Raw genomic sequence first — 27,318 nt, forward strand, 5'->3', positions numbered from 1 at the left:
AGCAGGTGAGTGCGCGGCGCCGCGTCCTCTGTGCCGGAGACGCAGCGGCGCAGCGGCGGAGCGGCGGCGTCATGGGGAAGCTCCAGGAGTTCGACATCACGTTCAGCGGCAACAAGGTGGTGTACGGCCCCGGGGAGTCCATCGGAGGCACCGTGAAGATCCGGACCAGCAACCAGCTACAGTATAAAGGTGAGGGGGGGCGGTGGGTGGTCGTGGGTGGGCGTTCGGATCCCAATGCTGTGCGCTCCGCGGCTCTTGTGCCATTTCAGCCGCTGAGGGGAGAAACCATGAGAAACCCACATCCTGCAGCACGTCCTGCCGCAGACTGCATGGTGCTTCCATGTATTGTTTTGTTCTGAGAAGCCGAGAACATGTTCGTGGGTTGTTGTTTGGTCTGAAAAAGCAGAACAACAGGAGTTTGGAGACTTTATTTCCCGTTTTTTAAATAACGATCTTCTGGTGTATTTTGTGTGTGTGGAAGGGAATCTCAAGCTTTTACTGTAACTCAGGGCTGGGCAGTAAAATCATATCAATAATGATGACAACATAGTTTAGATAGAATAGAATAGAATACTGGTTCAAGGGATGAATTCAACACTATATGTGTCATAATAACACAGTTACAAAGTGCTTCGCAAAATAAAATATATTCGCAAAGTTACCAAATCATAAGAAATCCAGACAAAAGAGATAAATCAACATTAAAATGATAAAAGAACAACATTAGTACAATGTAATGAAAAGGTGAATATTGCTTAGTGTGAGCACTGTGAGGAGGAAGGACACATACAGTAATTTATCGACCTCAGATTTATCAAATCTTTCGCCATTTGCTGCCGTTTTTAAAACTTTAAAGGAATAATAATGTTTATTATTTATCGCGATAATTATCGATATCAACTCACGACATGTATCTTGATATATTTTTTGGGACCGTGTCGTCCAGCCCTGCTCTAACATCTCAGAGGAACTCCTGGAACTAGCTGGTAACGTTGGGAGAAGCAGGTCGTGGAGAGCGGCTCTCCGAGTTACCACGGATGCTCACAAAGAATCCATTGTGTGTAAAGTGATCCTTGTGGGGATTCTCCCCTCATAATGGGGGTCTGCTGTCAACTTGAGCCAAAGCACTTTTTCCAGGAGAGTCTGGCTCGGAGGTATGTTAATTGACTGGGTCCGTAAATAAAGAGCGCCGCTGTAAAGTGCACTGATGTTTGGGAGATTTCTGTTTGAAGGAGAAGGCTTTAAAAAGTTCATGTCTCGTCATCAGTGCGTCAGAGGGAAGTGCTCAAAATTCAAAAGAAAAGGAAGGGAATGCACAACACAGACCCAATCATGGGACTGCTTCTCATTTCGGTGCATTTTATATGAGCGAAACAGCAGAAGAAGAATATTGTCATAGCCAAATTGAAATGTTTTGGATTCCCAGTTCCACGTGGTCGTGTCACAGAGGGATTAATTTGTCATAATGCACTGGCTGACCTGGAGCAGATGGCGTGGCTGCAGCGGTCAGAGCTCCTGCTGAGCTCTTTTACACTGTGAGGTCACACGACTGTCGCCCAGCTGTACTTGATACCGGGCATTATTCCTAAATTCAAGCCCTGTGGCGCTGGCTGCTGTGGCGCATGGGGGCTTGAAGAACATCCAGACAGCCGGGGGGAGCTTCTTCAAGTCGGAAGAATTAAAGCAGTGATGCTGACAGTTGTGGAAGGACGATGAGGTGATAGAGGGGGACAGAATCTGTGCGTTCACTTTCGTTTCATCGTAATGTGTGACGAGAATCTGACTTCACACCTGCAACGAAGTGTGAAAGATCGCTGTGTTCTCAGTTCTAAGATTCTGTTTCGGCTAGACGCCTTGCCCTTCACCCTACACTGCCTCAGGGATGGTTTTACCTTTAAAGTAAACCCAATTTACTGTTTTCAAAACATCATAGTAGGAGAGTGGCTATCGTAGAGAAAATACCTAAACCGCAGTAAAGAAAGTGAAAAATACCTCCTGGATCTGCCGGTTTTTCCAGATCTGCTCGAAAATCAAAATCTTCTTCCTGTAGACTGTTTATAAAAATGGGCGTAGACTCTTGATCCATAAAGTTAAGCCAATGTGGAAGTGCCGGAAACCTGTGAGACCAAAGGACGACTCCACTGGTTGTCAAAAGAGTCTGTTTCTATAGAGGTTTATAAGGAAATGGCTCTAACTCTCACATGGATACATGGATATTGAAAGCTATAACCGTCCAACGGGGGCAGGTAGCAGGTGTAGGTGGGGGTTGAGTGTCCTCCCCAGCTCCTCCTCTAAATATGGTTACTTCTGGTTTCAAAGAACCAAAATGGCGCTGGTGAAAATGGCAAACACTAGGCTTCAAAATGGCAGTTTGCAATCCAATAGATGGCGACCTCATGGTTTGTTACCACTTGGTTCTTTCTTCTGTCACCACCTGCCCCACCACAAATTGACATGGAAATCAGTTGAGTAGTTTTTGCGTAATCTTGCTCAAAGACACACAAACAACGATGAAAACACAACGACCTTGAGTCTTATCCGTTGATAAATATTTATGTACATTTTTGTCTGCACCGACAGTTTGTCAAACTTCCAGAAAGGGATTCCTCTCAACAAGAGAGTTTAGCTTATTCAGCCATGATGAATGTGAATTTACTGGCACACTGTTGAGTGCAGACCACAGTGTGTGTGTGTGTGTGTGTGGCATCGAGGCGTTCTCTCATTCATCATCTGGAGTGACAGTTTCTGTATCACAGAATATCCTCACGTACGTTTCATCCCCTGAATGAAACTAAAGGTTAAAACAGAAGTTGTATGTGAGGTGGTTGTTTTATCAGTTTTTAGTTTTTCCTCCACTGGCTCCTCCTCTACTGCAGTCGAAGAGCCCTGTGGTCCATCTCGGGCTTTCAGAGCTTCCGTTAATGTGCTGTAAACGCTGATGCTGCATTATGTGCCCGGTGACACACCCCTCTTAACCATGGCTGCCGATGACTGCATCAATCAGACGGCTTGAATCACGCTGCAGCGGGGAAGTGAGCGCAGGTCGACTTTGTTCAAGTGGCAGGATTTCCTGTTTTTGTGACTTGTGAGGAGTAGGCCTGACTTTTATTTCCGTGAATGGTTCCTCGTGTAATCAATTTTCTGCTTTTATTTAATAAAGGACGCCTCCTGAAGGCAGTTGATGAGGTTCACGTGTGACTGTTTCCATCCTGATTGTGGAGTTGAGCATAGCAGGACACATTTGACACCTGTGGGGCCACGCTGGAGCTTAAATTAGCTGATAGACAGAAAGTTAATCATCAACATTTCTCCCCGGTTCAGTTACGGTTCCCACTCCTCGTCCTGACAGCGGATGTTCCCGTCCAGGAAGCTGATTATTGGATATTTAGGGTCTGTCTGCACTTTATCAAAGTGCACAGTCAGTTTTAGGTCTTTGGAGTGAGTGTGTGTTTGTGTTGTGGCTCTTAATGATCTCTACGAATTCTTCTTTATTTGCATTGCTTAGGGAGTTGGATGTGTTCACAGTTACCAGGTAGGAAGGTGAAATAAACACAGACAGATTTTAATAAACAGATCCAGTCTTTCTGAATCCTCAGCCTCACTGTATTATTTATGATTTAGACCATTAGACAGCATCTGTATTGATTAGCTTTGGGCAGAGCCATGAACGCATGAATGAAAGGAAACGAGTACCTCACTTGCACACATTACTTACAAGTAATGTTGAACATGCAGCCACTTACCTGTATCCAGACATAACGTTCATATTTGATGATCGTGCAGAGTTTGCAGCAGCAACAGCCAGAATTATGGAGCCAATATTGCTGAAATAATAGTTGAGTGTGTTAATGTAGAGAGTTGTGTAACTGTATCTTAATCCATGTGTGTGTAATCAGATTTTTTAAGAATCTGTAAATGTTTACTGAAATAGGCAAAACCTAAGTCATGGTGATCTTGCCCTTTTGACTTTTGACCTCTAGTCAGTTCGTGTTTGACTCTTTGGGTCAAACATGAACTGTTCCCTCACTAAGCACCCGAGGTGTCTCTTTCTGGAGAGTCGGACAGACAACCTGAAAACATAGTGCCTCCAGCTATGGCTCCATTTAAAAACACACCTACTAAGCAGGGCTTACCCTCTGTGTTAAAGGTGATGAGTTATATATTCGAAGTTATAGAGGGCGTAGCCAACCTGTCTGTTCTGTTCAGCCTCCTCTTGTTTCTCCGTCGGCCTCCTGCCTCTTTGCATGATGTATGGTTACTTGATACAGGAGGTGTTGCTGCATTGACCCCGTCTGTCAGCTTGTAGGGTCATTTCATCTCATGTGGGACATACAGTGGGGTCAAAACGTCTGACACCATTAGGAATGTCCTCTGTATGTCTGTATTGACAGTTTACTCCAGGCTCCAACATGTGAAGCTCTATGATCGTAGAGCTGCTTTCAGACTGTCCAGAAAATTGAGTTTGGACGTTTTCTGGACTTTGCAGTGATGGAAAAGTGAATCGGACATTTGCGTTCTCACATACAGTCCCTTTGGAAGATTTCAGGACATTATAGACTTGAGTTCATCTCTGAAAGCAGCTTGTCTTACTGAACAAGCCTGGAGGTTTGGAGCAGCAGTTGAAACAGGAAATTAGTCGCCTCAGGTGAGAGTCCACTTGACGTGACTCCCTGACGCTTTATAGACTCATTCCTCCTGTATAAAACAACATATCTAGGTTGTCAACAGTGTAAACGAAGACGTGTCGTCGTGTTGTTCTTTTGTATCTTCGATTACAGCAGTGGATCTCAGCTTATCTTTTAAAACAGCAGACGCACAAACGTTCACTGTAACCCAATCATAATCTGTGGTAATACAAACCAACAGCTTTATGTAAACAAGAGTAGTCGTCCCTCAGCTCTACGTAAAGCTGGCCACAAGTGTGTGTATGCACTCACACACACTGACACACACTTTGTACCTTTGAACTGTGTTATTAGTTTTTAACCGGAGATTTGTGAATTGCTGATTTTGTAGGCAGTAAATATAATACTAACCCATTCTGGTTCCCCTAGTGCGGCCCTCCATGGCTGTTGTTCTTTCCCGGACAAGTCCTGACTTATCCACAGAGCTGCTCTCTGTTCAGCAAAGAATTTATTAAGTGTAACTCAAGATAAGACAGGCGACTGGGAGTGTATTCAGTCACCGGTGGGTTATCTGTGCTATGAAAGCCATTAACCTCTTACCTTTTTAATGTTAAGAAGGTGTGGGTCCCCTCATCTGGAAGAAATGTGACTGCTGAGATTGTAATGGTTATCTTAGCTAAACCTTAATATTAGATTTAGGTACAGAGTAAAATATACTGTATGTCTTTAGTGAAGAGTATTTGTCCTGTAGGGTTAGGGTTGTTCACTTCATAGAGACAGTTACTGACAGAGTTTGCAACATCTATAATCCAGCACTGGAAGTCGACGATAAGAATCAATCAGGAAGTGAGTGTGGCTGCCTGCAAACATTGTCGTTTTAATCCGGAGTTGTAAAACTTAAATGGAGTCAGCAGCGTGTCCTAACTTCTCTGTTTTAGCAGCTTGGAAACTCTGAAATCGTGTGGTCAGTTTGTAGAATCTAGTGGTGAAGTTGCATGTTTCAGCTGAATACCCCTCACCTCACCTTCCTCTTCCAACATGAAACAGAACCTGTGGTAGCCTTCAGTTGTCGTCAAATCTCAAAAGGTTTAGTTTGTCCAGTTTGGACGACTGTACAACATAGAAGTGTGGATGAAGCCATAATTCAGGGACTTTATTATCAGAGAAATCAACATATATTTTCAAAATAGAATCCTAGACCCACACCTAAATTTAATGGGTTTTACCTCTGGTCATTACCGACCCCTCCACAAAACTTCATGGATATCTGTTGAATAGTTTTTGCAAAATCCAGCCAACAACCAAACAAACATAACATCCTCAGCAGAGGTAAAATGTCTGGTGAAGTCACTTACACTAGTATTGTCAGAAGTTTTGCACCTTGTGGAAAGTGTTTGCACCGCAGCGTCACCACATTCACTCTTTTACTCACGGGGAAGTTATAACAGAAACCCAGTGTTTGAAACTATGTGGGCTCGGTGATGAATGACTCAGGGTCGTCTCACGAGAGAAATGAATTCTGTGTTATCAACCAGTTTGACCTTGGATAGGCAGTCCAGGTAGGAGCAGGGACTGTGCATGTACAGATATACTGAATAGTGCACAGGTATTTGAATCACAGGGACTGTAGTGAAGCCGAGGCTGAAAGACAGGACCATTAGAGATGATGGTTTGGTTTCAGGAGGACGCTTGTAGCCCAGATTAGCAGCATATTCATCACTGTTTTGGATTCAGCTGATCCTCAAACGCTGTGTTTACACAGAGAAAGCTGGGGTTGAAATAGATACAGAAGAGATCAATGAATGCAGTGTATGAGTGTCAGCTCTCTCTGGCTCACGAAGACGTCCCTGCAGGCTGAGGTTTCACTGCGAGTGTCTAGACTCCGAGGGCAGGAGTAAATCTTCACTTCACTGCCTCGAGGGTTAGTGACAGGAATTCACAGGAGCTGCATTCTGACTATTAGAACATACTTTCACACACCAGCCTCTAAAGTGATTTATAGTACATGCTGTAGACTGAGGAATATGACAAACGTCTATTGTTTAACATGGAACTTCAGCTACTAGTGTTTCTGATAAGCTCCTTAAACGACAATGAAACGCCCACTCACATCTGGCTCTAATGTGACAGGGTACAAATCCACCGTTGCCTTTCAGCATTCTTCTTCTTCTTTGTCTGTTTAATTAGATTTTACTGAGACATGCAGGTTAAAAAAGACGACTTGAGCGAATGAATAAATTATCTGGAAAAGGAAGAGGAAGGTTTCTCTTTATTCCCTCTGACTTTTGGTGTCTTTTGTCCTGCCATGAGGAACGTGACGCATGACTACTCAGTCTGACTCAAAGTGACTTCATTCTCTCTGCTGCTGTTTCATTGTGGTGGTGGATGGTGGCATCGATCCACGTGTGTACGTCACCAGTCTCCACTGTGCCCATAGAAACGGTGAATCAAATGGAAATCTTGGCACCAGCTGCTGCGGCTCCCCTTGAACTTATCCATCCAACCCCCCCCTTGTCTTTTGAAGTCCGTCTCACTCCTCCTTATGGGCACACACCCCAACACCACCCGCTTTAAAGCGCTGTCTCACTTCCTGTGCGGTGAAATGAGAAAAAGAGCAGAAGCAGTTTGCAGACAGGATGTTGTTCTTGTGAGAAAGTTGTCAGCTGGGCCTGAAAAGAAGGAAACTCAAGATAGCCTGGGAGAGAAGATGGTGCTTTATGGCTGCACTTGTATATTTTGACTTAGATATGAATTAGAGTGTGGCTGTAACACTTTCAATCACTTCACCTAAAAAGTAAAGGTCCTTTCTAACAGTTTTAACACCGCTCCATGTCCAAAACAACTGCACTGACAGGGAGTTGCTTATCTACTAAGTTTAGCTCCTAATAATGGACCATGTGTTCCAAACAGTCACTAATTACACCGGCAGCCCAAGTCAGTGGATGGTACTAATGAGTCAGATACCGTGGGTCGTCATGTGCCGCTGTTGCAGCTGCAGAAACAGCAAGAAGAGCATTGTAGCCGCTCAGACACTCCAGCATTGTTCAGTCCGCTGGGATTAAACTGCGACAGTTTCACTCAGGCTGGTGACGGAGGCCAGAGTGTCTCAGTCGGGCGTCAGCTGATTCTAAATGACTGATCAAACATGTTTGGAGCAGTGTAAATAGAACTGTGCCGGAGGTACAACGCAAACAGTGTTTCCCAAAGCGTTGTATTGAATTTGTTTTGGGAGCAGGAGTGGGTGGGGGGGGGGGGGGGGTGTTGAGAGCATGCAGTTTGCTTTTATGCACTTCAGGGCCCAATGACAGGAACAAGATTCGAGAGCTTTTGACGAGGGCAGATGTCGGTGTTGATTTGCTATTCTGTAAAAACATGATTTCAGCAGTCCACGTTGTTTCCTGCCTCCTGTTTGCTCCACCAAGACACCACCCCTCAACTCACCCACTCTGGAGATGGTGCTGTTGTTCTGACCCTGGACCATCTACTTCTGCATTCGTTACATGTGAAAGGCAAAAACAACTGCTGAGTCTTGCAGAACTTTGGTGTATGATTCATAACAGTCAGATCACTTGGTCTCAACTGTCTCAGCTAAAATGACTAACAGTGCCGTCTTTCTGCTGATTTCCTGCTTCCTTGGGTCCTGACATTTTTGTTTTTGATGTTCTTTAAAGATGTAACCCGATTCAACATGAGTTCCAAACCAAACCACTCTGTTTCAAACCAGTCAAATGAGATCAGGTCAACCGAGGACGCTGCTGATTGCTATGAGGAAGATGCCAGTGCTAAAATGTAGGTCACTGCTGACATAGATACCATCGAAAGTCATCCCAGCCCGGGAAGAGGTAGCGTTTAATCATTGTTATTGTGTCAAGACAATGAAACACAAGAAAGTATCTGGAGAATCAAATGATTATTTATATTTAGCAGCTGCATTACCAACTGGTAACGTTTTTGTTGTCCTGAAAGACAGCGTGCAGAGGAGGGAGGGATTACACATCACACATCTGCTGATTGTTTTATGATGTAACTTCGGCCGGGATAAGCTTCTTACACACACTGTTTGCAAGGATTTGTGTGTGCTGTTCATGCAGATGTGTATGCACTTAAAATGCATGCAAACACTAAACAGCATCAAGAGATCAATGGTCTTAAAGCTTTGCAAAGCTTGACAGAAACCACAGGGTTTGTGGAAGAGTCCTTCAGCCGGTTAATGATGTAATGCTTGAAAATAAGTTGTGTGTAGGGCTGGGCGATACGGACAAATGTCATATCAGTCGATATCATGATATAAATCCAATCACTATTTCTGTTTTAGATGGTGAAAAAGATGAGTGGTATTACCTCTTTTTTGGAACGTGCTTTCACAATTTGCAGTGCACGCTATTCTGCTCCTTGTTGGACTTTAAATAGCCCAAATAACATTCCCTTTTATCTCGCCCACTCCGTACGTACTAGTGTGCACGGCTGCAGGAGCCCAAACATTAACACGTGTGTGTCTGCTACTCCTACGCTTTGTGTTGCATGCGTCAACCTAACCTGACGTGGCTGTAACTCTATTCCAGCCATATGCATGGTTCAGTGCGGCGCTATTCTCATTATCATTGGCTGTTTGTTTTGTCTGTCAAACCATGGATGGAATGAGTTCTGAGTCTGTCTCCAAATGACATGAAAAACGCTTGTATCCGTGATATTTCGGCTTGTCTTTGTGCAACACAAGGAAGTAGAAACACATCGTCCATTTTTATTTATAGTCTGCAACATGGTCAGCAACACAGAAAAATAAGAAAAGGACTTGATCATAGTAGAATATCATATAATTGAGTCGCTTAATATAGTTGATTTGAATTGTGGACAGAATCAATAACCTGCTTTATTCAAGGCTGGCCTCATTAAACCCGAAATTCCATCTAAACAGGATAGTCTCAGTGCACTGTTTCTGTCTGCTACCGACCTAACAGAGAGGTTACCTAGGACATGTCTGAGCGAACAGCCCGCCCTCTGTTCTGTCCTGCAGGGGATTCCCTTACAGTCACTCCAGTCAGGAGTAATAGATCAAAAGATCAGGTGGCCGTGTTTGACATGTCTCACAGGGAGGCAGTGGAAAGAGGATAAGGGGACACGCTGGAAAAGTGAGAGGGACTAATTGTTTGCAGCACTTAAAGATTTAATGAAGGTAGTAAGCGTCGCCTCGGATTACTCGGCTGTCCTTTGGCAAAGGGGCCGAAGGCTCGGACCTCTGGGGTTTGAGGAAGAAACGAGGAATCATTTTTACAAAGGGTTTTTGAAATGTTGCCAGTGTATTTTTGTGTCATGTCATTCACCACTATTGTTATTGAAAACGCTACAAGATGAAAAATAGCTCCTCCAGAAGACTTTGTTTCTGTCTAATGCTCAGACCTGTCACAACAGAACGAAAAGGAAAATCTTAAAGGGGACACATTATGGAAATTCCACTTTTGCAGTGCTTCTACACGTTAATTTGGGTATCTGGCATGTGTACCGTCACAAAAACTCTGCGATTTGTTATGGTTTCTCTATGTCAGACACATCATGCTTGAGTGACTGCGAATGAGCTTCCGTATCAGTCTCTCGTCACAATGAAATGGGAGTCTCTCTTACATGGCTCTGGATCCATGGCTTACATGGATCTCTTACGAATTACTGAGTTATTTCAGGAGCTTCAGTATTTAGGAGAACTAAATAACACACAGGAAAGAAACATTGACAAACTAACTTAACTTATCTTAAGTGCCTTCATTGGCATCAGTTTTTCCACGTCAGTTAGATTTCGTTAGGTCAGGTTTTGTGGTTTGTGTCGACAGAACCTTCAGTGTCAAACCACCCGGACTTCTCCCACTGACGCTGCTCTGGACGTCTCCAGACCTCATTATGCAGGAATGTGTTTAAATGACGTCCGAGGAGCCTTTTCAGTGCATGTGAGGAATGTTGATCCATTCAAGTCATTCAAACGGCCTTTTCCTGAGCAAACTCGTGAAATCCTAATTGTTGTAAAGATGTGTTTTTGTCCTATCTGAGAATTTGTCTCGCTCGGCTTTGTTCTTTGACCTGAAACTCACTTCAGACCATCACCTGAAGTTAGACTCAGGAGAAATCAGTGGGGGGAAAAAAAATCTGTGTTCCTTTTTTCCCATTAAGTGATGCAACAGGCAGTAAACTCTGACTTCATGGTTTCACCCCGCAGGCACATTTTCTACCTCGTGGTTAAACATTTGCTCTTAGTCTGCGTTTTGTTTGGATCCATGCGTAGAGTGTAAAAATCTTTTTCTGTAAATAAACTCGCCCATGTTTGGGAAAGAGCAAATACCGGTTTTGTGTGACTGGCACATTTTCTCGAGGAAGTGGAACGGAGACAGTGGAGAAGGAAATTGGCATCAATGACTGAACAAAAAAAAATAACCAAAAAAATTCTTAAAGGCATAATGAGGACACAGTAGAGGAATAGCTTTATAAACCTTCACATGGAAATACAGCACTTCTGTGTTGCTGTTGTTGTTTGTAAAGTTATTGTGTATCAGTGTGACCCCTGTATGATTTAATTACTTCTATTTAATTGTTGGTGTAATGTTGTTTTAGTGAGTCACTACTGGAATTTCCCCAAAGGGTATAAATCAATTGTATTCTAATCTTCGCTTGACCCTCATATATTACTCACAGGTATTTGTTTTTGGTAGATAACTGTAGCTGCAGTATCTGCTATGTTCGCTACATGCTCACAGTAAAGCTACCTGCCACAAATGAAACTGACTTTTTTAATTGGGGACAATTTGAAAAATTATTTAAAGGTTATTTCTTATTCTACTGGTTTAATAATTGGTTAATTATTAAGTCATTGTTGAAGCAAATATGCAGAATATTTAGAGTGTTTAGGACTGTTGGTTGTCAGTAGTAAAAATAACTGGTGGATCAACCGATAGTAAAACTTATCGTCAAATTTCTTGGTTAAATTTGAAAAAGAGGTTTATAGATAAATATGTTCAGATTTCTCAACGTAAAGTATAAGTCCAGGTCAGAGTAGCTGCTGACACAAGTTATTGTATAAGCACCAGTATAGCGCAGAGTTTCAATTGTAACCCAGGTATAAGCATGATAATACATGATCAACAGATCGAAACGACAGGTTTGTGGTTTCCTCTGCTCAATCTGTTTGTTCCAAGTGCAATAAAACCAGGGTGCGTTTGAAACAGATTTATCCTAGTTCACCCTTGTGAGCGATCACCTGATTGATCAGAACCACACCTTCAACTGCCAGACACTTCCTCCACGACCCACCATCGCTGATCTCACCCACATCAGAGAACCGAAACACAGTAGTCGTGTTGAGGCGGCTCTCGAAACGCTATCACTCCTGACATCTCCTGGATCCGTCGGCCCACCCCGTCTAGCTCGCTAAACACAACGAGTTGTAGCACCAGGCTCCTCTCCGCCTACACCACACTCCCATTGAACCGTGGAGAGGACCTGGACCGACTCCAGTGTGTTGGTAACAAATCCAGACAGCTGCTGAGTCAGAGCACGCTCCGCTGCCGGCTTCTCTCGCTCGTCTGAGTGTCAGTTTGCCTCGGGCTGTGGTTTAAACTGTGGAAAACTGGCCCCTGCTGTAGATTCCTGTGCTGGCAGTTCCCAGGTGTGAATCCATCGCTGCTGGTGCGAGGGCAAGTTGGAAGTTGTCAGCTTCAGTAAATTAACCAAAACTCAGCGGGGTTGAGTTTGCATTAAGATTCTAGTTTGTACACTTCTGAATTTGGTGAAGAGCTTCTTGCACTTGCTGTTTGAGATCTAATTAAATCTCCCAAGAATATCGAAAATGTGAAGCCGGCCTTCTTCTTGTTTGAAGATCAGAAAGATAATATAACAGCCTGATTAGTTTTGCTCAGGCTCTTTTCAGATTTGTCCACTCGCCTGTGTAAAGACAAACTTGGCAGCTACTATTAGATTTAGGGCGCCTTCACATCTCAGTTACTGGTGTGGATCAGTAAGACAGCATTAAACAATAAGGGAAGAAGGTTGTAGTCTTTATAACATATCAAAGACATGAAGCTTGGTTGGAAAATTCATTCGGACCTTCAAGTGTAAAAATCACCCTTAATTTAAAACATTTCTGACATGATAGACTCACACAGGTTTTAAGATGTAAACATTAAAAATCAAAAGGTTTTTTATACAAACCAAAAACAAGGTTAAATATAGATTTGGACTGTTGGTGACACATTTCCTGCTTGTGTGGATGAGGGTCTCATGAAACACATCATTACCACTCCTGATCCATCTGGCTCCATGCGTGTGTGGAGGGGCTCGGCCGTTATTCAGACACACACAGCCGCTCTCTCTGCCAGAGAAGCCGTTCTCTTACGCAACTATTCTCTCTTCATCTCTGCCGCTGCCACTCTTCCTGCTGCTGCTGCTCGATATTAACAGATTATTCCTGCACTGACCTCATGGCCGAGCTCCTCGCTTTACCACAACACACATATCACGTCACAGTCGTTTCTCTCTTCTCTGCCCTGTGATGCCTGCAGAAAGCTCATGGGTCGTGTTGATGTGGAGGATGGAGGTTTTATTCTCCCCCCCTGAATGAGGCAGATGGCCAGAGGAGCAGATTGCACGGTGTAATTAATGGCCGAATAAATGGACATTGAGCTGCGGAGATTTTCGTTTTTGTTTTTACCGAAGAGGTCCCTCCCTCTTCCCCAAAAACTGTGCCAACGGTCCTGCTGGTGTGGAGAGAGCTGCCATCTGCCGCTCTGAGGAAATGTGTGTGTGTGTGTGTGTGTGTGTGTGTGTGTGTGTGTGTGTGTGTGTGTGTGTGTGTGTGTGTGTGTGTGTGTGTGTGTGTGTGCGTGTGTGTGTACGGTGTGATGCCAGCACAGGGTCACAGGATCCTGCATTGGTATGAGCTGTGATTGGTTAAACACAGACTGTGTGACTGATATTTTTAACATCAGATTGTGTGTCGTGGTTTTTTGAGTAGTAAATGGTCTGTATTTATATAATGCTTTTCTAGTCTTATCGACCAATCTGGTACATTCACACACACTCATGCAGGGCTTCAGGCTTCAGGGTTCAGTGTTTTGCTCAAGGACACGTCGTCATTCAGACTGGAGGAGCGCTGGTTAATCGATGACCTGCTCTATATTACTGGAAAAACTGCCGTGCAGAGTTTTGGTAATATGAGGACAACAGGTCGACATTTTTTTATGTGGCTTCCAGCTGTGGAATCCACGGACACGTAGTTCCTATCAACCCACTTTCTAGACGGCTTGGAGTCATTTTGGAGCCTGTGCACAGTTGGTGCACCTGTAATGTATAACTTGCGCCGGTCATGTGAGGAGGATAAACCTTAGTGGACCCCCGCAGACAAGGAAAGTATAACAATAGGTGAATTCCTGGCATTGTAATAGGAAAATATCATGAATCAATGAGCAAGACTTCTAAATTACATTATTGCTCCCTGTCTCCACCAACGATCACATGAAGGCAAGAGGCCTAAAGATGTATTTAGAAATAGTCACTGGTGCATTTGAGAAGTTCGATTCTGATTCCACACTGGGACGGATAAATAAAGATTGAAAACAATATATGGTCTTGTCTTGTCTGTCTGTCTGCTTGTCTGATGACTGAGATAATACAGATTAATCCTCTGCTTACAGTCACCGTTATGATGTGTGTGGGTGTGTGTGTGTGTGTGTGTGTGTGTGTGTGTGTGTGTGTGTGTGTGCATTATCAAAGGGTTTTTAATTTCCTCTCAGAGGTATAAACAGAGGGATAGAAAGCATATGGGTTGTGTGATAAAGAGATAAATAGAGAGAGAGAGTCAGGCTGTGGTCACACTGCAGCTGTAGATCTGTTTCCACTGCTCATGACTGTTGATCTCCCTCCATTCTCCTGGCGAGATGACTTCTATTGTGAAGAGCCACAACCATAAGGCAGGTTGCGTCAGACTTACACAGACATGAAATCACTGGGCTGAATCTTGATATGACTTCATCTTTCCCTGTTTAATCATCATCGTCCAAACCAGTCAAACCTGAATCGTCCACGTCTTTAACGTCTTGGGTTTCAGCCCGTTGGTAAACGTCCTCCTCCTCACCTCTGATTGTTGACAGGGGCTCATTATGATTTAGTGAGACTTCGCTCTGTGTGATTCATTCTCATGCTGATCAGAGTGTTTGGAGCTGCCAGTCTGGGTTTTTCCCGAGCTGCTTTCGATTAAGAAGCTCTGCTAACAGGTACCGTAGGTTTTGTGATGTCATCAGCATCATGGAGCGTTTCATATCCGTCACATTAGTGATAGTGATACCTCCTTGAGATTCTGAAAGCACCTGTTGTTGCAAAATGACAAATCACAAATGTCATATACCCCGATTTGCGTTATTTGTGCAAGCATGCATCAAAAAACAGAAATAGATTAAATGAAGAAACTAATGTGCAGATTAATCTATACCTGCAGCCCTGTGTGTTTCTTACTGATCCTGAACTTGACATCTTTTTTTCTTTCTCTCCTCTTATTTCAGCCATCAAGGTGAACTGCCAGGGATCATGTGGGATCTCCAACAAAATGAACGAGCCCTCCTGGAGCCTGGAGGAGCAGTACTTCAGCAGCACATTGTCTGTTGCTGACAAAGGTGACAGCAGCCGAATCCTAATGGATTTATTTTGAGTGTTTCTCTGAATCTCCTCATGTTTTTGTTCACCTTTCCTACTTTCCAGGCAGCTTTTTATTCGGGGAAACGTTAAAATAGTCTTCTGCGTATTGTTTTCAGGTATGAACTACCAAAAATGTCAGAAATATTGGGTCTGTACATTTTCCTGTTTGTGTTTTTCATGTGAACAACACAACAGGAGATTGTCCGGAGCCTTCACATAAGGGAGCTGGTTAGAACAGGCAGGCGGCAGGACATAATGTATTTTTGGCCAGAATAACCAAAAACTCTCGAATCTTGTCGTCTTTTCAAGTTGTTTTCTTGTTCGGCGTCTCCGGTTTTTCATTCTGAGATATTTGTGCTGACATTTTCCCGAGGGGGCTGACAGGAAAAACTCTGCACAATGTTTGGAGCAATTGACTCAGACATGAGCAGGAAAATGTCCAAGTTAAGTGAGTCTCTAAAAGCAGCTTTATTAATCCAGAAGGGAAACCAATGGCTGCCTGGAAGCTAAAGGAAAACATGCAGTTTATAGACCTGTAAAAACAGAAGCATGGTCCTTTAACGGCACAGCACACATGCATGTGACCCTGCAGGTTCTTTGCCGACAATCTTCATTTACATTTTTAACAAAGAAACGGTTTTATCTCTCTTATCTGCGAGCACTGAAATGTCAGAACCTCCACAGCCCTGTCTGCACGGAGCCGTGTAACATGAGTGAATGCTCCTGCCTCACTCCTCATCTGGTTTATGGGAAATCAGCTGCAGCATTCAGGCTTAATCTGTCAATGGCAGCAGCAGATTTTATGCAGCCCTGTAGTGAGGATTTAAAAGCCTCATTCGGTCAGAGTACCCGTCCCCTGTCGGGATGTTCCAGCCTCCCCGTCTGCACGCCGCCTCCATGAGCTGGACGTGGTTATCAGTGTCCAGCAGCGTCCGATGAGGGCGTCGGACGTGCTCCACGCTGGGTATCATTCCGCCCTGCTGCTCTGAGGCCTCGGCTCGCCTGTGGAAACCAGAGCTTACACAACCTATTGTTGTGAGTGGGATCTTCCATCTTTTGTATGTGTTGGGTGAGACCGCCCCACAGCCAGACGTTGAAATGTGCTGTGTGTGCATGAAATCTGCTGTAAATGCAAATCGCACTGTGGAACTTGCCGGTGGTCTTCGGAGCATGAAATCCACGCTGGTTAAAACATCGCAAAGCAATTCAATATTTAACTCAGTTTACATCCTAAACGCTGCTGGGAGGTTTTACTTCTGTAAATCTGTAGTGGACAGACGAGAGGAGAGAGAATAGACAGTGAGAAGTGACTCAGAGAAAAGTAAGTAAGGTAAAGAAACTTAAGAGAAAACTAAAGAAAACAAGACAGATTCGTATTTCTAAATAACTAAATTCACAGTTCATTAGATATTGGATGGAGTTTGGTATTTGTTTGTTGAATGAGGAAGAAAGTTCTATATATCTCAAAATAACAGTTTAGTATTAATACTGAATCGCAGGCACTGTTCTGCTGCTTGTCTTCAAAACTTGTGTTATGAATAAAAAACAGCCACCCTACGATCCAGGGCTGCCTGGTCTACAAAACCTATTAGTTATAGATATGAGGGTTTATGGAATGTTGAAATCTTGTGAAGCAACAGTAAAACTCATTAAACACCTCAGTACGTTCATAACACACAGACAGAACCGAGTGTAACACACCAGGACCACTCCCTGTAAATAATTCATTACACACCCTCCCTCTGCGGTTCCCATTTATCTCTGACATTTTTCCATATCCCATTGTCTTCCGAAAATGGGTTTGCTCTCTCTCTGCCCCCCGAGGGCCGAGCAACACAGGGAGAGAGAGAGAGAGAGAGAGAGAGAGAGAGAGAGAGAGAGAGAGAGAGAGAGAGAGAGAGAGAGAGAGAGAGAGAGAGAGAGAGAGAGAGAGAGAGAGAGAGAGAGAGAGAGAGAGAGAGAGAGAGAGAGAGAGAGAGAGAGAGAGAGAGAGAGAGAGAGAGAGAGGAAGGGTGACGGGAGACCACCACACACACACACACACACAGACACAAAGCGAGCCACGCTGTCTGTGGCTGACTGATAATAAGCTATAACACGGATGCTTGACGGTTGGAGGAGTGAAGAGCAGTGATGTCAGAGTCCACTCATCATCCTGTCACTGTTGTGGGTTAATGACCCCCCCCCCCCCCGACCCCCACCACCACCACCCCCACTACCACCACCACCACCACCACCATCACCCACTGCTGCACTGTTTCTGTGGCTCTGATGAAGACTTGTTTTAGCAACCGACAGCTTTATATTTAGACCGTTTGAGTTTTCAAGTGTTCTCATATGTCACATTATTCATTCAACAGCTTGGCCTATAAAACCTATAGTGTAACCTGACCCTCCTTTTATTGTTCCTTCTTCATTGAGAGAGGTTTTTTCCTCTGTGTATCTCTAGCAGCTGCTCAGCCCTCTACAGAGGAGTGTATGATATAAAGTGTCTGTCGCACCTGCACTGCTTCAGAGCACGAATCCTTCCACAAGATGTAAAGATGATGCAAATGAAAACACACACACACACACACGCTCTCACACACACACACACACACACACACACACACACACACACACACACACACACACACACACACACACACAGTCTGAGCACTTCCCCTCAGGAACCTGAGACTAACGGAAAATGCTGTGTGCCCGTCCCTAATGAGAGGAGACGTGTCGCTTTGTGGAACAATTTAGTCGAGCTGTCGGCTCACTGGAGAAATATTAACCTGGTTTTCTCAAGGTGCTCTCAGGGAAACGGAGACGATGATTGGCTCCTTATGTTACTGTTATCCACTTAATTGACCTTGAGAATTAAACAAGTATGAAAGCGTTTTTTTCAAATTTCACTGGAGCAGCAAATGTGTGTTGCGTGGAATAACATTTTGAAGTCGTGAAGATCGACTCTAAACATAGATGGACGACAAAGGGGAAGTCTGGTGGCTGGTGGCAGTATGGGTCATAAACTCCGCCTCCTCCATGGTAGTCGATGGGACATAGAACAAACTTAAGAGTGACCCACGATTGGTGGAGCTACTCTCTTTGGTCTTTGGGGCACAGAAAAGTTAAACAGGGGTTTTAAGTCTTTGTTTACAATGTGAAAAATGTAGAATAAAACCAGATGTGTCTGTTAATTGTTAATTGACCTGTATTGTAACAGAGCAGAGGCCCTCCCTCAATCTTGGGGTCGATCGCCGCTGATTGTAAATTACTGATTAACTTTGCTGGGAAAAGCTCCAGCTTGGTGTGTTGACACTCACACACCCAACGCTTTATCACTCCCTCGCCGTGACGCCGGCTGACCCGGTTTCGGTTGCAAAGTTTTGTTCGCCTACAAAAGAAATCTCGTCCCGGCTGCTTTTGAACGGCAACGCCTGTTCGTCTCAGAAACTCCATCCCAGTGGGAAAGTGGGTCAGCCCTACAGGTTGGGTGCCTCGCCGGGTCATCTACTGTTTACCAATACGTGTGTCGTCAAATAAACACACAAAACTGTTTGATTTATCACTACATTGATGTTTTTCTTCTCATTCCACTGGGTCACTGATTAACCTGCCTCTTTTACAGGGATTCTGGCGGCAGGCGAACACAGCTTCCCGTTCCAGTTTCTTATTCCAGGTGAGTGCAAGATGTCATTCCTCTATGTCCAAGTCACGCCCTCCTTTTACCGTAATTGTTTTTCTCGTCCACCTGCTTTATCAACAGTCCACAAAGACGTCAACAGGAGGAGCATGCAGGTCTGATAACCTGTTCTGATCTCCGCCCTTTGTCTCCGTCACAAAGCAGACACGCAGTTCTGTGAAAGTGTGTGACGAGTCATTGTGTTGTAACACAGTTCGAACAATCAGGTCGAAGATTTGATATCTGATGCCACTTGTTCACAAACACGTCCTCAATGTGCACAAGTGACGGTTTCCTGACGCTGCGAAACCACAACCGTGCAAATCATATGATCTGAACACACTCGCAACCTGGGAGGGCACACAGACACACACACACACACACATACACACACACACGCACACACACACACCCGGTGCAGCGTCTGTTATCTTGTGCTCTCTCAGGCGTGGGCTGAAGCACAGGGTGGCTCACGTTATTTATAGTCCTCTCTCCGGTTGTGCAGTCACTGTTTAATTGCTCTTCATGCACCCATGCCTGTCCCCCCTCCTCTGTCAGACCTGGGAGCTTCAGCACAGGGGCAGTGTTGACTACCATGTTGTGATAATTGACTCAGGAGAGAGGTGTCTCCTACTGACCCCTGCTGGTGCAGCAGACACACTCGTCCAGACAGTCAACCTGACTTTATTAATTTCGCCTTTAAAAGAAATTCAATAAGAAGGGGGAACGCATTCCTCTGCTCAAGCTGAGTTCATTTACATTAAGTACTTTCTTTTTTAGTAGTTCTTAAAGACAACACTTAGGGTCTTGATTGACATCGGAGACTGACTTGTGACTCTTCACAGCTCACTGAAATTAATCAGAAACATCATCTCGAAACAGCGACTTTTAAAACAAATTCAGCTCAGTTTATCGTAAGTGTCCCGACATCTTTAGACCTTCAAATCAACAAGTGTTTCCAATGGTTCCTTAAAAGCAGGGAATAGCTTCCTGTTGAAATGACGTCAGCGTCTTGACATGTGACAGAAGCTGAAAAAGTCAGAGGAAGGTTTTTGTCTGCGTCGGGCTTCACCATCCTCAGCCACGAGCTGCTCAGTCTGTTGTGTCTCCCTCTGCCCCCCCCCCCCCGGCCAGGGCGTCTGCTGCCAAGATGTCTGCAGCAACAACAACAACATCCCGCCTCTCCTGGTTAATTCTTATTGACAGCGGCAGCAGCAGATGTGTCTTGCGGAGCTGGCATCGGCCCGACTCACATTAACATCTGAATGAGGATCATGGAGGGGAAAGGGGAAAAGGAGCAGTGCCACGGAGCTGCTGGGCTTTTAGTTTGACAACACGTTAACGACCCTTTATTTGTTTGGTGATTTAAATGCAGATTGTTTGTACCGATCACAGTGTCAGATGGTATCTCTCCTTCCCTCTCTCTGTCTGTCTGTATGCTTTCTCCCAGAATAGATTGTTTTTATCTCGCTCCTCTTAAATTCCCTGCTATCCGGTGTTTTTCCTAAACAAAGTGAGTCCAAAACAAAATTGTGTCCCTTTCCAGGACAAGATGTGTGTTTTCTGAAAGGCTTCCTACATCTTAACAGCTCTGTGAGAGGCCTTCATGGACAACACTTTTATTCCAGCCCTTTCTTCATCCCACTAATGGCACTATAATAAAGAGCATACTTCTGTGGAAATATGTTTTCCTGCTGACAAACAAAATGTCCTGGGTGAAAACGTAACCTCCTTGGCAGAGATAATAGTTTCTTCTTCTCCTCCCTCTCTTCAGTCGCTGCCCCGACCTCCTTCGAGGGTCCATTTGGGAAGATTAATTACCGCGTGCGGGCCGCCATCGACACCCCCCGCTTCGCTAAGGACTACAAAGCCCAGAGACCCTTCTACCTGCTCAACCTGCTGAACCTCAATGAGGTGCCGGACATTGAAGTAAGTGTTCGATGCACAGAACTGTAACTTTGATCACCTCATTAATGTTTCTGAGACTGGATTGAAAGTGTTTTTTTTTTAAACCTAATCTCGAGACGTGAGTTCTGGTTTAATGCTTCTCTTTATTTGATCGGCCGTCCGTCTTATTCGACTTCACGGCAGAGAAGGATCCAGATTCATTTTCCCCTTCACTCTGCTGCATTGCTCACTTATCATTCTCGCTCTTCTCGTCATGGCTGCCAGTTTCCTGATTCTCTGGAGATTTGCTGGAATAGATTAACAGCACAACGCCTGCTAATGAGCCTGCTGAATTGCTAAACAATGCACAAACAAACATTTATCCTGCGACTCTGTCTCTGCAGCAATTGAGCTACGCTGTGACCACGAAGAAGTTCAGCTACCTGCTGGTGAAGACAGGGACCCTGATGCTGAAGGCACGCAGCGACCTGAGGGGCTACATCCCCGGGCAGGTCATCAAGTTAGCAACTGAAATCCACAACAAGTCTGGGAAGGACACGGGATGTGTACTGGCCAGTCTCATACAGGTACACACCGGATTATCAACCAAAATTAAAACAATACCTTCTTTGCGGAAGTGAAAAAAGACTGTCAACATTATTCCATAACATATTCATAGTCACGTCTGCATTTCTCTCACACCAGAAAGTGACCTATAAGACCAAGCGGCCTTTGTTTGACCTGCGGACCATCGCCGAGGTGGAGGGCGCCGGAGTGAAGGCAGGAAAACACGCCGAGTGGAGGGAGCAGATCATCGTCCCTCCTCTTCCTCAGTCGGAGCTCGCAGGCTGCAGCCTCATAGACATCGATTATTTCATACAGGTCAGAGAAAGGGTGTCCATTGATGTATTAAAAGTGTTTTTTATTATCCATTTAGGCGGGATCTACCTGAATGATATAACTCTTTAATAATAAGGCCTATGCTTCCTTCATAAAGTAAATGTGTGTTGCAGGTGTCGCTGAAGCATCCGGACGCAGTCGTCACTCTGCCCATCTACATCGGCAACATCGCTGTGAACTTATCTCCATCGAGGACCGTTCCCTCCACTCCGGACCGCTGCGGCGCCGCCATCGCACCCAGGGGAGCAGGGGTCACACCAAGTGCCCCCCCGGCGGAGCCAGATGAGGGGTTGTGTGCCGCGGGCATGGCCAGCGAGGAGATCCCGACCAAGAGTCACTCTCAGCAGGATTCAACCGGTCAGACGGTCACCATGTCGCCCGGCGCCTTCGGCCACGCCCCAGGTGCAGCGCCGCCTCCCGGCCACAGGCGACCCGACATGTCGGCTCAAATGTTCTGCGTGTCCACCGGCGCCACCATACCTTACTTCACCGAGGGAGAGGTGACTCCCGTGCCCACTTCCTGTTCGCTCATTCTCCCTCCAGAGTACAGCAGCTGTGACTACCCTCATGGTGAGTCATCCACATGACCTTACACACACTCATACACAGTTTATCAGTGTAACGGCCGACTACATCAAGAGGTCACAAATTTAACGACTTTAAAAACTAATAAAGTTGTCAAGTCACGGTGCTGAGATATGTCCTCACTTTAGGTAATCAATAAGAAACACTGGACTTTGACTCCAGTTTTACTGACCAGTGTACGCCTCTGTGTTTCAGAGCCTCCACCCAGTTACGAGGAAAGCTGCAGCAGCGCCAACTCCAGCTTCACCAGCCGCCATTAGGAGAAGCAGGCGATGAAGCCTCGTGACCACACCCACCCCCATCTGTCTGCACTCGCCTGTCGACCAATCAGAACAATCAGACACTCTGGGTGAAAGAGGATGGACGGTATACCCCCCCATTCCTCTTCTCCAGCACCCCAAAGATTTTTTTTATCCTTTTTCCTCTAATAATTAAAAAAGGGATCATATCTTGTATTGAATATAAGAATTTGAATTGCCCCTCATGTCCCTGCAGGTCGAGTCAGGTGACTTCACTGAGCATCACTGTGCCTAAAAGACAGATTTTGGATTGTCGCGCAGCGTCTCGAGGATTCAGGGGCTGGACACGTTTTCTCCTCCTTTTTATCTGGTCATCAGTGAATCGTTGCATCTGTGATGCCTTGAAAATGATTGGGGCCTTTGACAAGACCCTGCGTTGGCCTTTTTTCTGTTTGTGCTGTCGTTCTAGTTGTGCACTTGTAACTATTGCCCACTGCTCGTCCATGTGTGTGTCCTCATCATGAGCGAGGCCGAGGTGTCTTCATGCTGGATGTAAAGAGGAGAGCTCACAGCCACAGCTCCTGGTCTGTGTGTAAAACCAATCAGATCTCCCGTGTGTTGGACCTTTCATCTTTTCATCTTTCAAATCCTGCACACAGGGAAATAAGGTCTTAGGTAAAACCTCTCAGTTGTGTAACTTTAAACACGGGACTCACTAAAAATATTCATAATACATTTGTCTATTGGATTGCTTCATTGACATGAATGCATGAATGAATAAATTATTAAATGTACATGTGGAGAGCATGTCAAATTCAACCCAGGAGAGGAAGTAATAAATAACTTAAAAACAGATTGTTAATATTATGATTAATATTATTGTGATTATATACCAGTGTGCTGCCACCCTGTGTCGACGACTGGTAACTGAGAGGTTTTGCTTTGACCAGTTTTGTATTCTGGGGACAGTTTGTCTGCAGCAGTCCTCCTCTGCCCCCGTGTGGCCACAGCTGGTAAACGCTTTCCTCTCAACCTGGTCTAGAAGCAGTGATGAGCCGTGCAAATTGAGATACCTGAATCTTCAACGCACCATCTGACGTCGGTTGTATAAATGTACATTTTTGTTTCTTGCAACTGTCTGTTGAGCAGAGCTGGCAGATACAGAATTTAGTTTTTAGAAGTGATGCAGGTGTTGTGCATCCTTGTCTCAGTCCTGTGAGGCCACAGATTGTTTCTCTCTGTGTTGCCTTGACTTTCTTTTAGTGCAGATGATAAACGTACATGTGCACGACGCTGCGTGTGGATTTCTGTGAATGTGAACTTCTACTGTATATGTGTGTGTCTGTGAGTGTGTGAACTCACTTCACTGTGTGTGTGTTTTTTTATTCAAACTAAACCGTCTTCAAAAAGATTAATTTCTGGTAAAGTAATGTATTTCTTTACCTGCATGATTTCAGTTTTAAAGCAACACTATGCCACAGCGCCCCCTGCAGCCACACATAGGGATTGACTCTGCTTGATCCCGGCTTCGAGAACCAGAATTGCTGCCACTGTAACAAATCCAACAAACTGTTTAGAATTCCTCATATTTAAGATTTTCCTGCTGAATATTTGGGATAACCTCTGTTTTAATAACTTCTCCCAATAGAGGAAACATTCTCCCTATTCCATTGAAGGAAGCTGCTGTTTAAAGTTCAAAAGTGTTGCATAGTGTTGCTTTAATTCTCTGAGTAAAAATGTCATTTTATTATTGTTATGGTGTCACCATTGTCCAAATTAATTCATCAAGAAAACTTTTTGTTTTGCACATGCATAATATTTGGTCACATAAATAACAGCTCATTACTTGTGTTTTATATTGGATTTGACCTACATTTGTCTAAATGTGTCCTATATTCATGACAGAAAATATCCTTGTTTTTATCAGGCCCAACACACACTCTTTGCTTTCCAGTGGGAAACTAATGACACTGAAAATCTTAAGCACAATTAAGACTGAATGTTTGTGTGTCAGTTTGTGTGTTTGTCGTATTCCAACACACATTAGAACGATCACACGTTAATATGCTCTGGTGTGTTTTTTTTCTCTCTTGACTCAAGATCATGTTGCCACATGTTCTTAATGTGAAATCTCCACAAATTTGATTTTACAATAGTGTTGTGGCTGGACATTATTCTGAATGCATGCCTTAAACACTGTGGACGTTCATCGCCCCCTACAGGAGCCTGTGATGCTCTCTCCTGTGGACTGTGCTCAGTGCACTCGATGTAAACAAATGTAGCTTTTAAACACGGTGAGAAAGAAACACTGGACCTTCAACTGGCTGAACGTTTCACTTTTACTAGTATTATTATTGTTGTTTTAGAAAATGTGCAATTCCTGTCATCTCCGAGAACGCTTCAGCAACCGCCTGGTTCCCTGAAGTTTAATTTCTCGTTGCCTTGTTTTTTTTTAATCACTTCTAATTCTGTAGATTTCCTCTCGACCAGAAGGTTCAAAAGCTTTACAGTGTGAAGCCCCATTTGTTCAGTTGTTTGTTTCTCTCTCTCTCTCTCTCACTCTCTCTCTCTCTCTTTCTCCTCTTCACACATATTGATGAGTGGTGTCTGGTTTTTGTATTTTTCTACTTGTAAACTGTTTACAGGTGCAGTATGCAGATGATATAATGTCAGCACCTCGATCAGTAAATGTAATATTTCAACTCACAGTGCAGAATCAAAGTTGTACTGTACAGAATAACAATAAAAGAAATAATGATAATGAAATTGACATTTGTTTGTTGTGTGTAAGTGTTTACCTGCCAGCCCACTCCCACAGAGGTGATGATATATATTAGTATGAATATAATATAATACATATAAATAAATAAAGAGAAACACAATGTCTATAGTAACTGAGGTACTATATTTAGACAATACATATAAGTTATTTAAAGATGTCCATAACTGTCAGCCACCGGTTTTCCAAAGGTTCAGATGTTTTCAGGTGGGGCACAGGGAACTTATATGCAAACAGATCGTGTCCTTTAAATATTTTTGGTTTGAATTGAAATCACAGTTTATACGATGACACCCTGAACGTTTACACTTGTGGTTTACTTTCTTTGCACAAGTGAACAAGGCACTTGTAGGGATCTGACTCAGCCGGTAACATCTGCTGGCTGCGGGTGAGTCAAACTGCAGCACACAGCTCAACCACATCACAAACTGGCTCCAGGGACATAAACATCCCATCCAGATTATTTGGTATCATGCAAATTAGGGTTTATAGTGTTTGTGTGGCAGTGAATAAAATGCACAAATGTCAGCAAGTGGAACAAAGGGAGCATTAGTGAACTGTCTCATGATGTGGGCCTGCTGTTCAAAAGATGTGGTTCCACACAGCTCTGATGTATCACATCCTTATGGAGCTTTTATAGGTTGAATCTTGGCAAATATAAGTCTCTGTACATAGCAAAATCACTTTTAGGCATTTGTAACTTTAAACTGTTCAATAGGCTGCAAACCCCTAATCTGCTGTCAACAGTTTGGAGTCCAGCATGTAAAGAGGGGAATCTTCCAGCAGGGGGAGTCAGCAGATTATCACACAGAGCAACAGGTGGGGGAGAAAGCTGCGGAGAATTGCTTTGCAGCATTTTTATTGTGATGAACACAATGGAGCACATTTTCACTTTCAGTTGTGAGAGCACTGAGGCCTGATGATTAGAGACAATGTTCTGTACTATTCAATCAACTCCAAATCCACTGTGTCCCTCTGGGGGGTAATCTAAAACTTTACGTTTAGCACATTATTTTAAACACACCTGAAATAATCTGGCATCATAGATTGATATTGGCTCGATAAATCCCCACAAGCAAAATGAATGTCTTCCTATGGAAAATGTTACAATACACATATTAACAAATCTATAATTGCCGATATGAGACTTACAATCAATAGTTAGAAGTGATAGGAGTGAAAGGTAAGTGGTGCATGAATTAAAAATAATAGCAACGCAAACATAGATAGATACATGATTATGATCATAAACTGGATTTATAAAGCAACTTTCAAAACACAGATACAAGGAGACAAACATGAAGAATTATGATGAAAAAAGAGTAAAAACTAAATGCTGTCAAACATTATATAATATATAAATAAATATATAATAAAGGATGGAGTAAAAATAGATATAACAAAAGATAGGGGGCTGGGAGCAGACTGGCTCATGCCTCAGTGAAGCAGATGGACGGACGAGACGACAGACTGAAAGTAAAGAACCGTGCAGATGGACGAGCGGGTCAGATCTGAATTAACGCCATGACTCAGCCGAAAGTAAAAATAAACCTTCCAAGATTTCATTCAAGTTGTTGTATTGTCGTTGATATTCTCTGCTCCGCTGCCTCTAATGAGACTGTTGTACTGTAGCTCCTCCAGGCTGCAGCTGACGGGTCAGGGGTCAGAAAGAGGAAGGCCTGATCTGTTCAAATTGGAAATCCCCTTCCCTGATGAGCGGACGGAACACATTCCCTGACAAATTGTCTTCCTCTATGAGCCTGTTCATCCCGGAAACTCAGCAGGAAGGGATACGATTGGCTGTTTGGGCTTCAGAGGAGATCTAGGTCAAAGGTCAAAGTCACTTCACAAATAAACAGCCTGAAATAGAGCGCATGGCTTGTTCCGTAAAGGTTAATGAGTATTTTTAGAGTCATAAAAGTTGGATAATTTATTTTATGTTTGCTTTAGGGCCATGACATTATACTCCTT

At 44.0% G+C, this 27,318-nt stretch overlaps 1 protein-coding gene across 1 annotated transcript; it reads left to right on the forward strand.

Annotated features, from left to right (window-relative positions):
- The first annotated feature begins 51 nt into the window (after positions 1–51).
- On the forward strand, positions 52–25,338 carry arrdc1b (arrestin domain containing 1b). Its single transcript, XM_061072805.1, has 8 exons — positions 52–189; positions 15,158–15,268; positions 18,904–18,954; positions 20,732–20,886; positions 21,249–21,431; positions 21,550–21,726; positions 21,858–22,314; positions 22,525–25,338. The coding sequence occupies exons 1-8, from the start codon at positions 72–74 to the stop codon at positions 22,587–22,589; spliced, it is 1,317 nt and encodes a 438-aa protein (XP_060928788.1). The 5' UTR covers positions 52–71; the 3' UTR covers positions 22,590–25,338.
- The last annotated feature ends 1,980 nt before the right edge of the window (positions 25,339–27,318 follow it).

The sequence above is a fragment of the Limanda limanda genome, chromosome 1 (assembly GCF_963576545.1).
Source record: "Limanda limanda chromosome 1, fLimLim1.1, whole genome shotgun sequence".
NCBI classification, from domain to species: Eukaryota; Metazoa; Chordata; class Actinopteri; order Pleuronectiformes; family Pleuronectidae; genus Limanda; species Limanda limanda.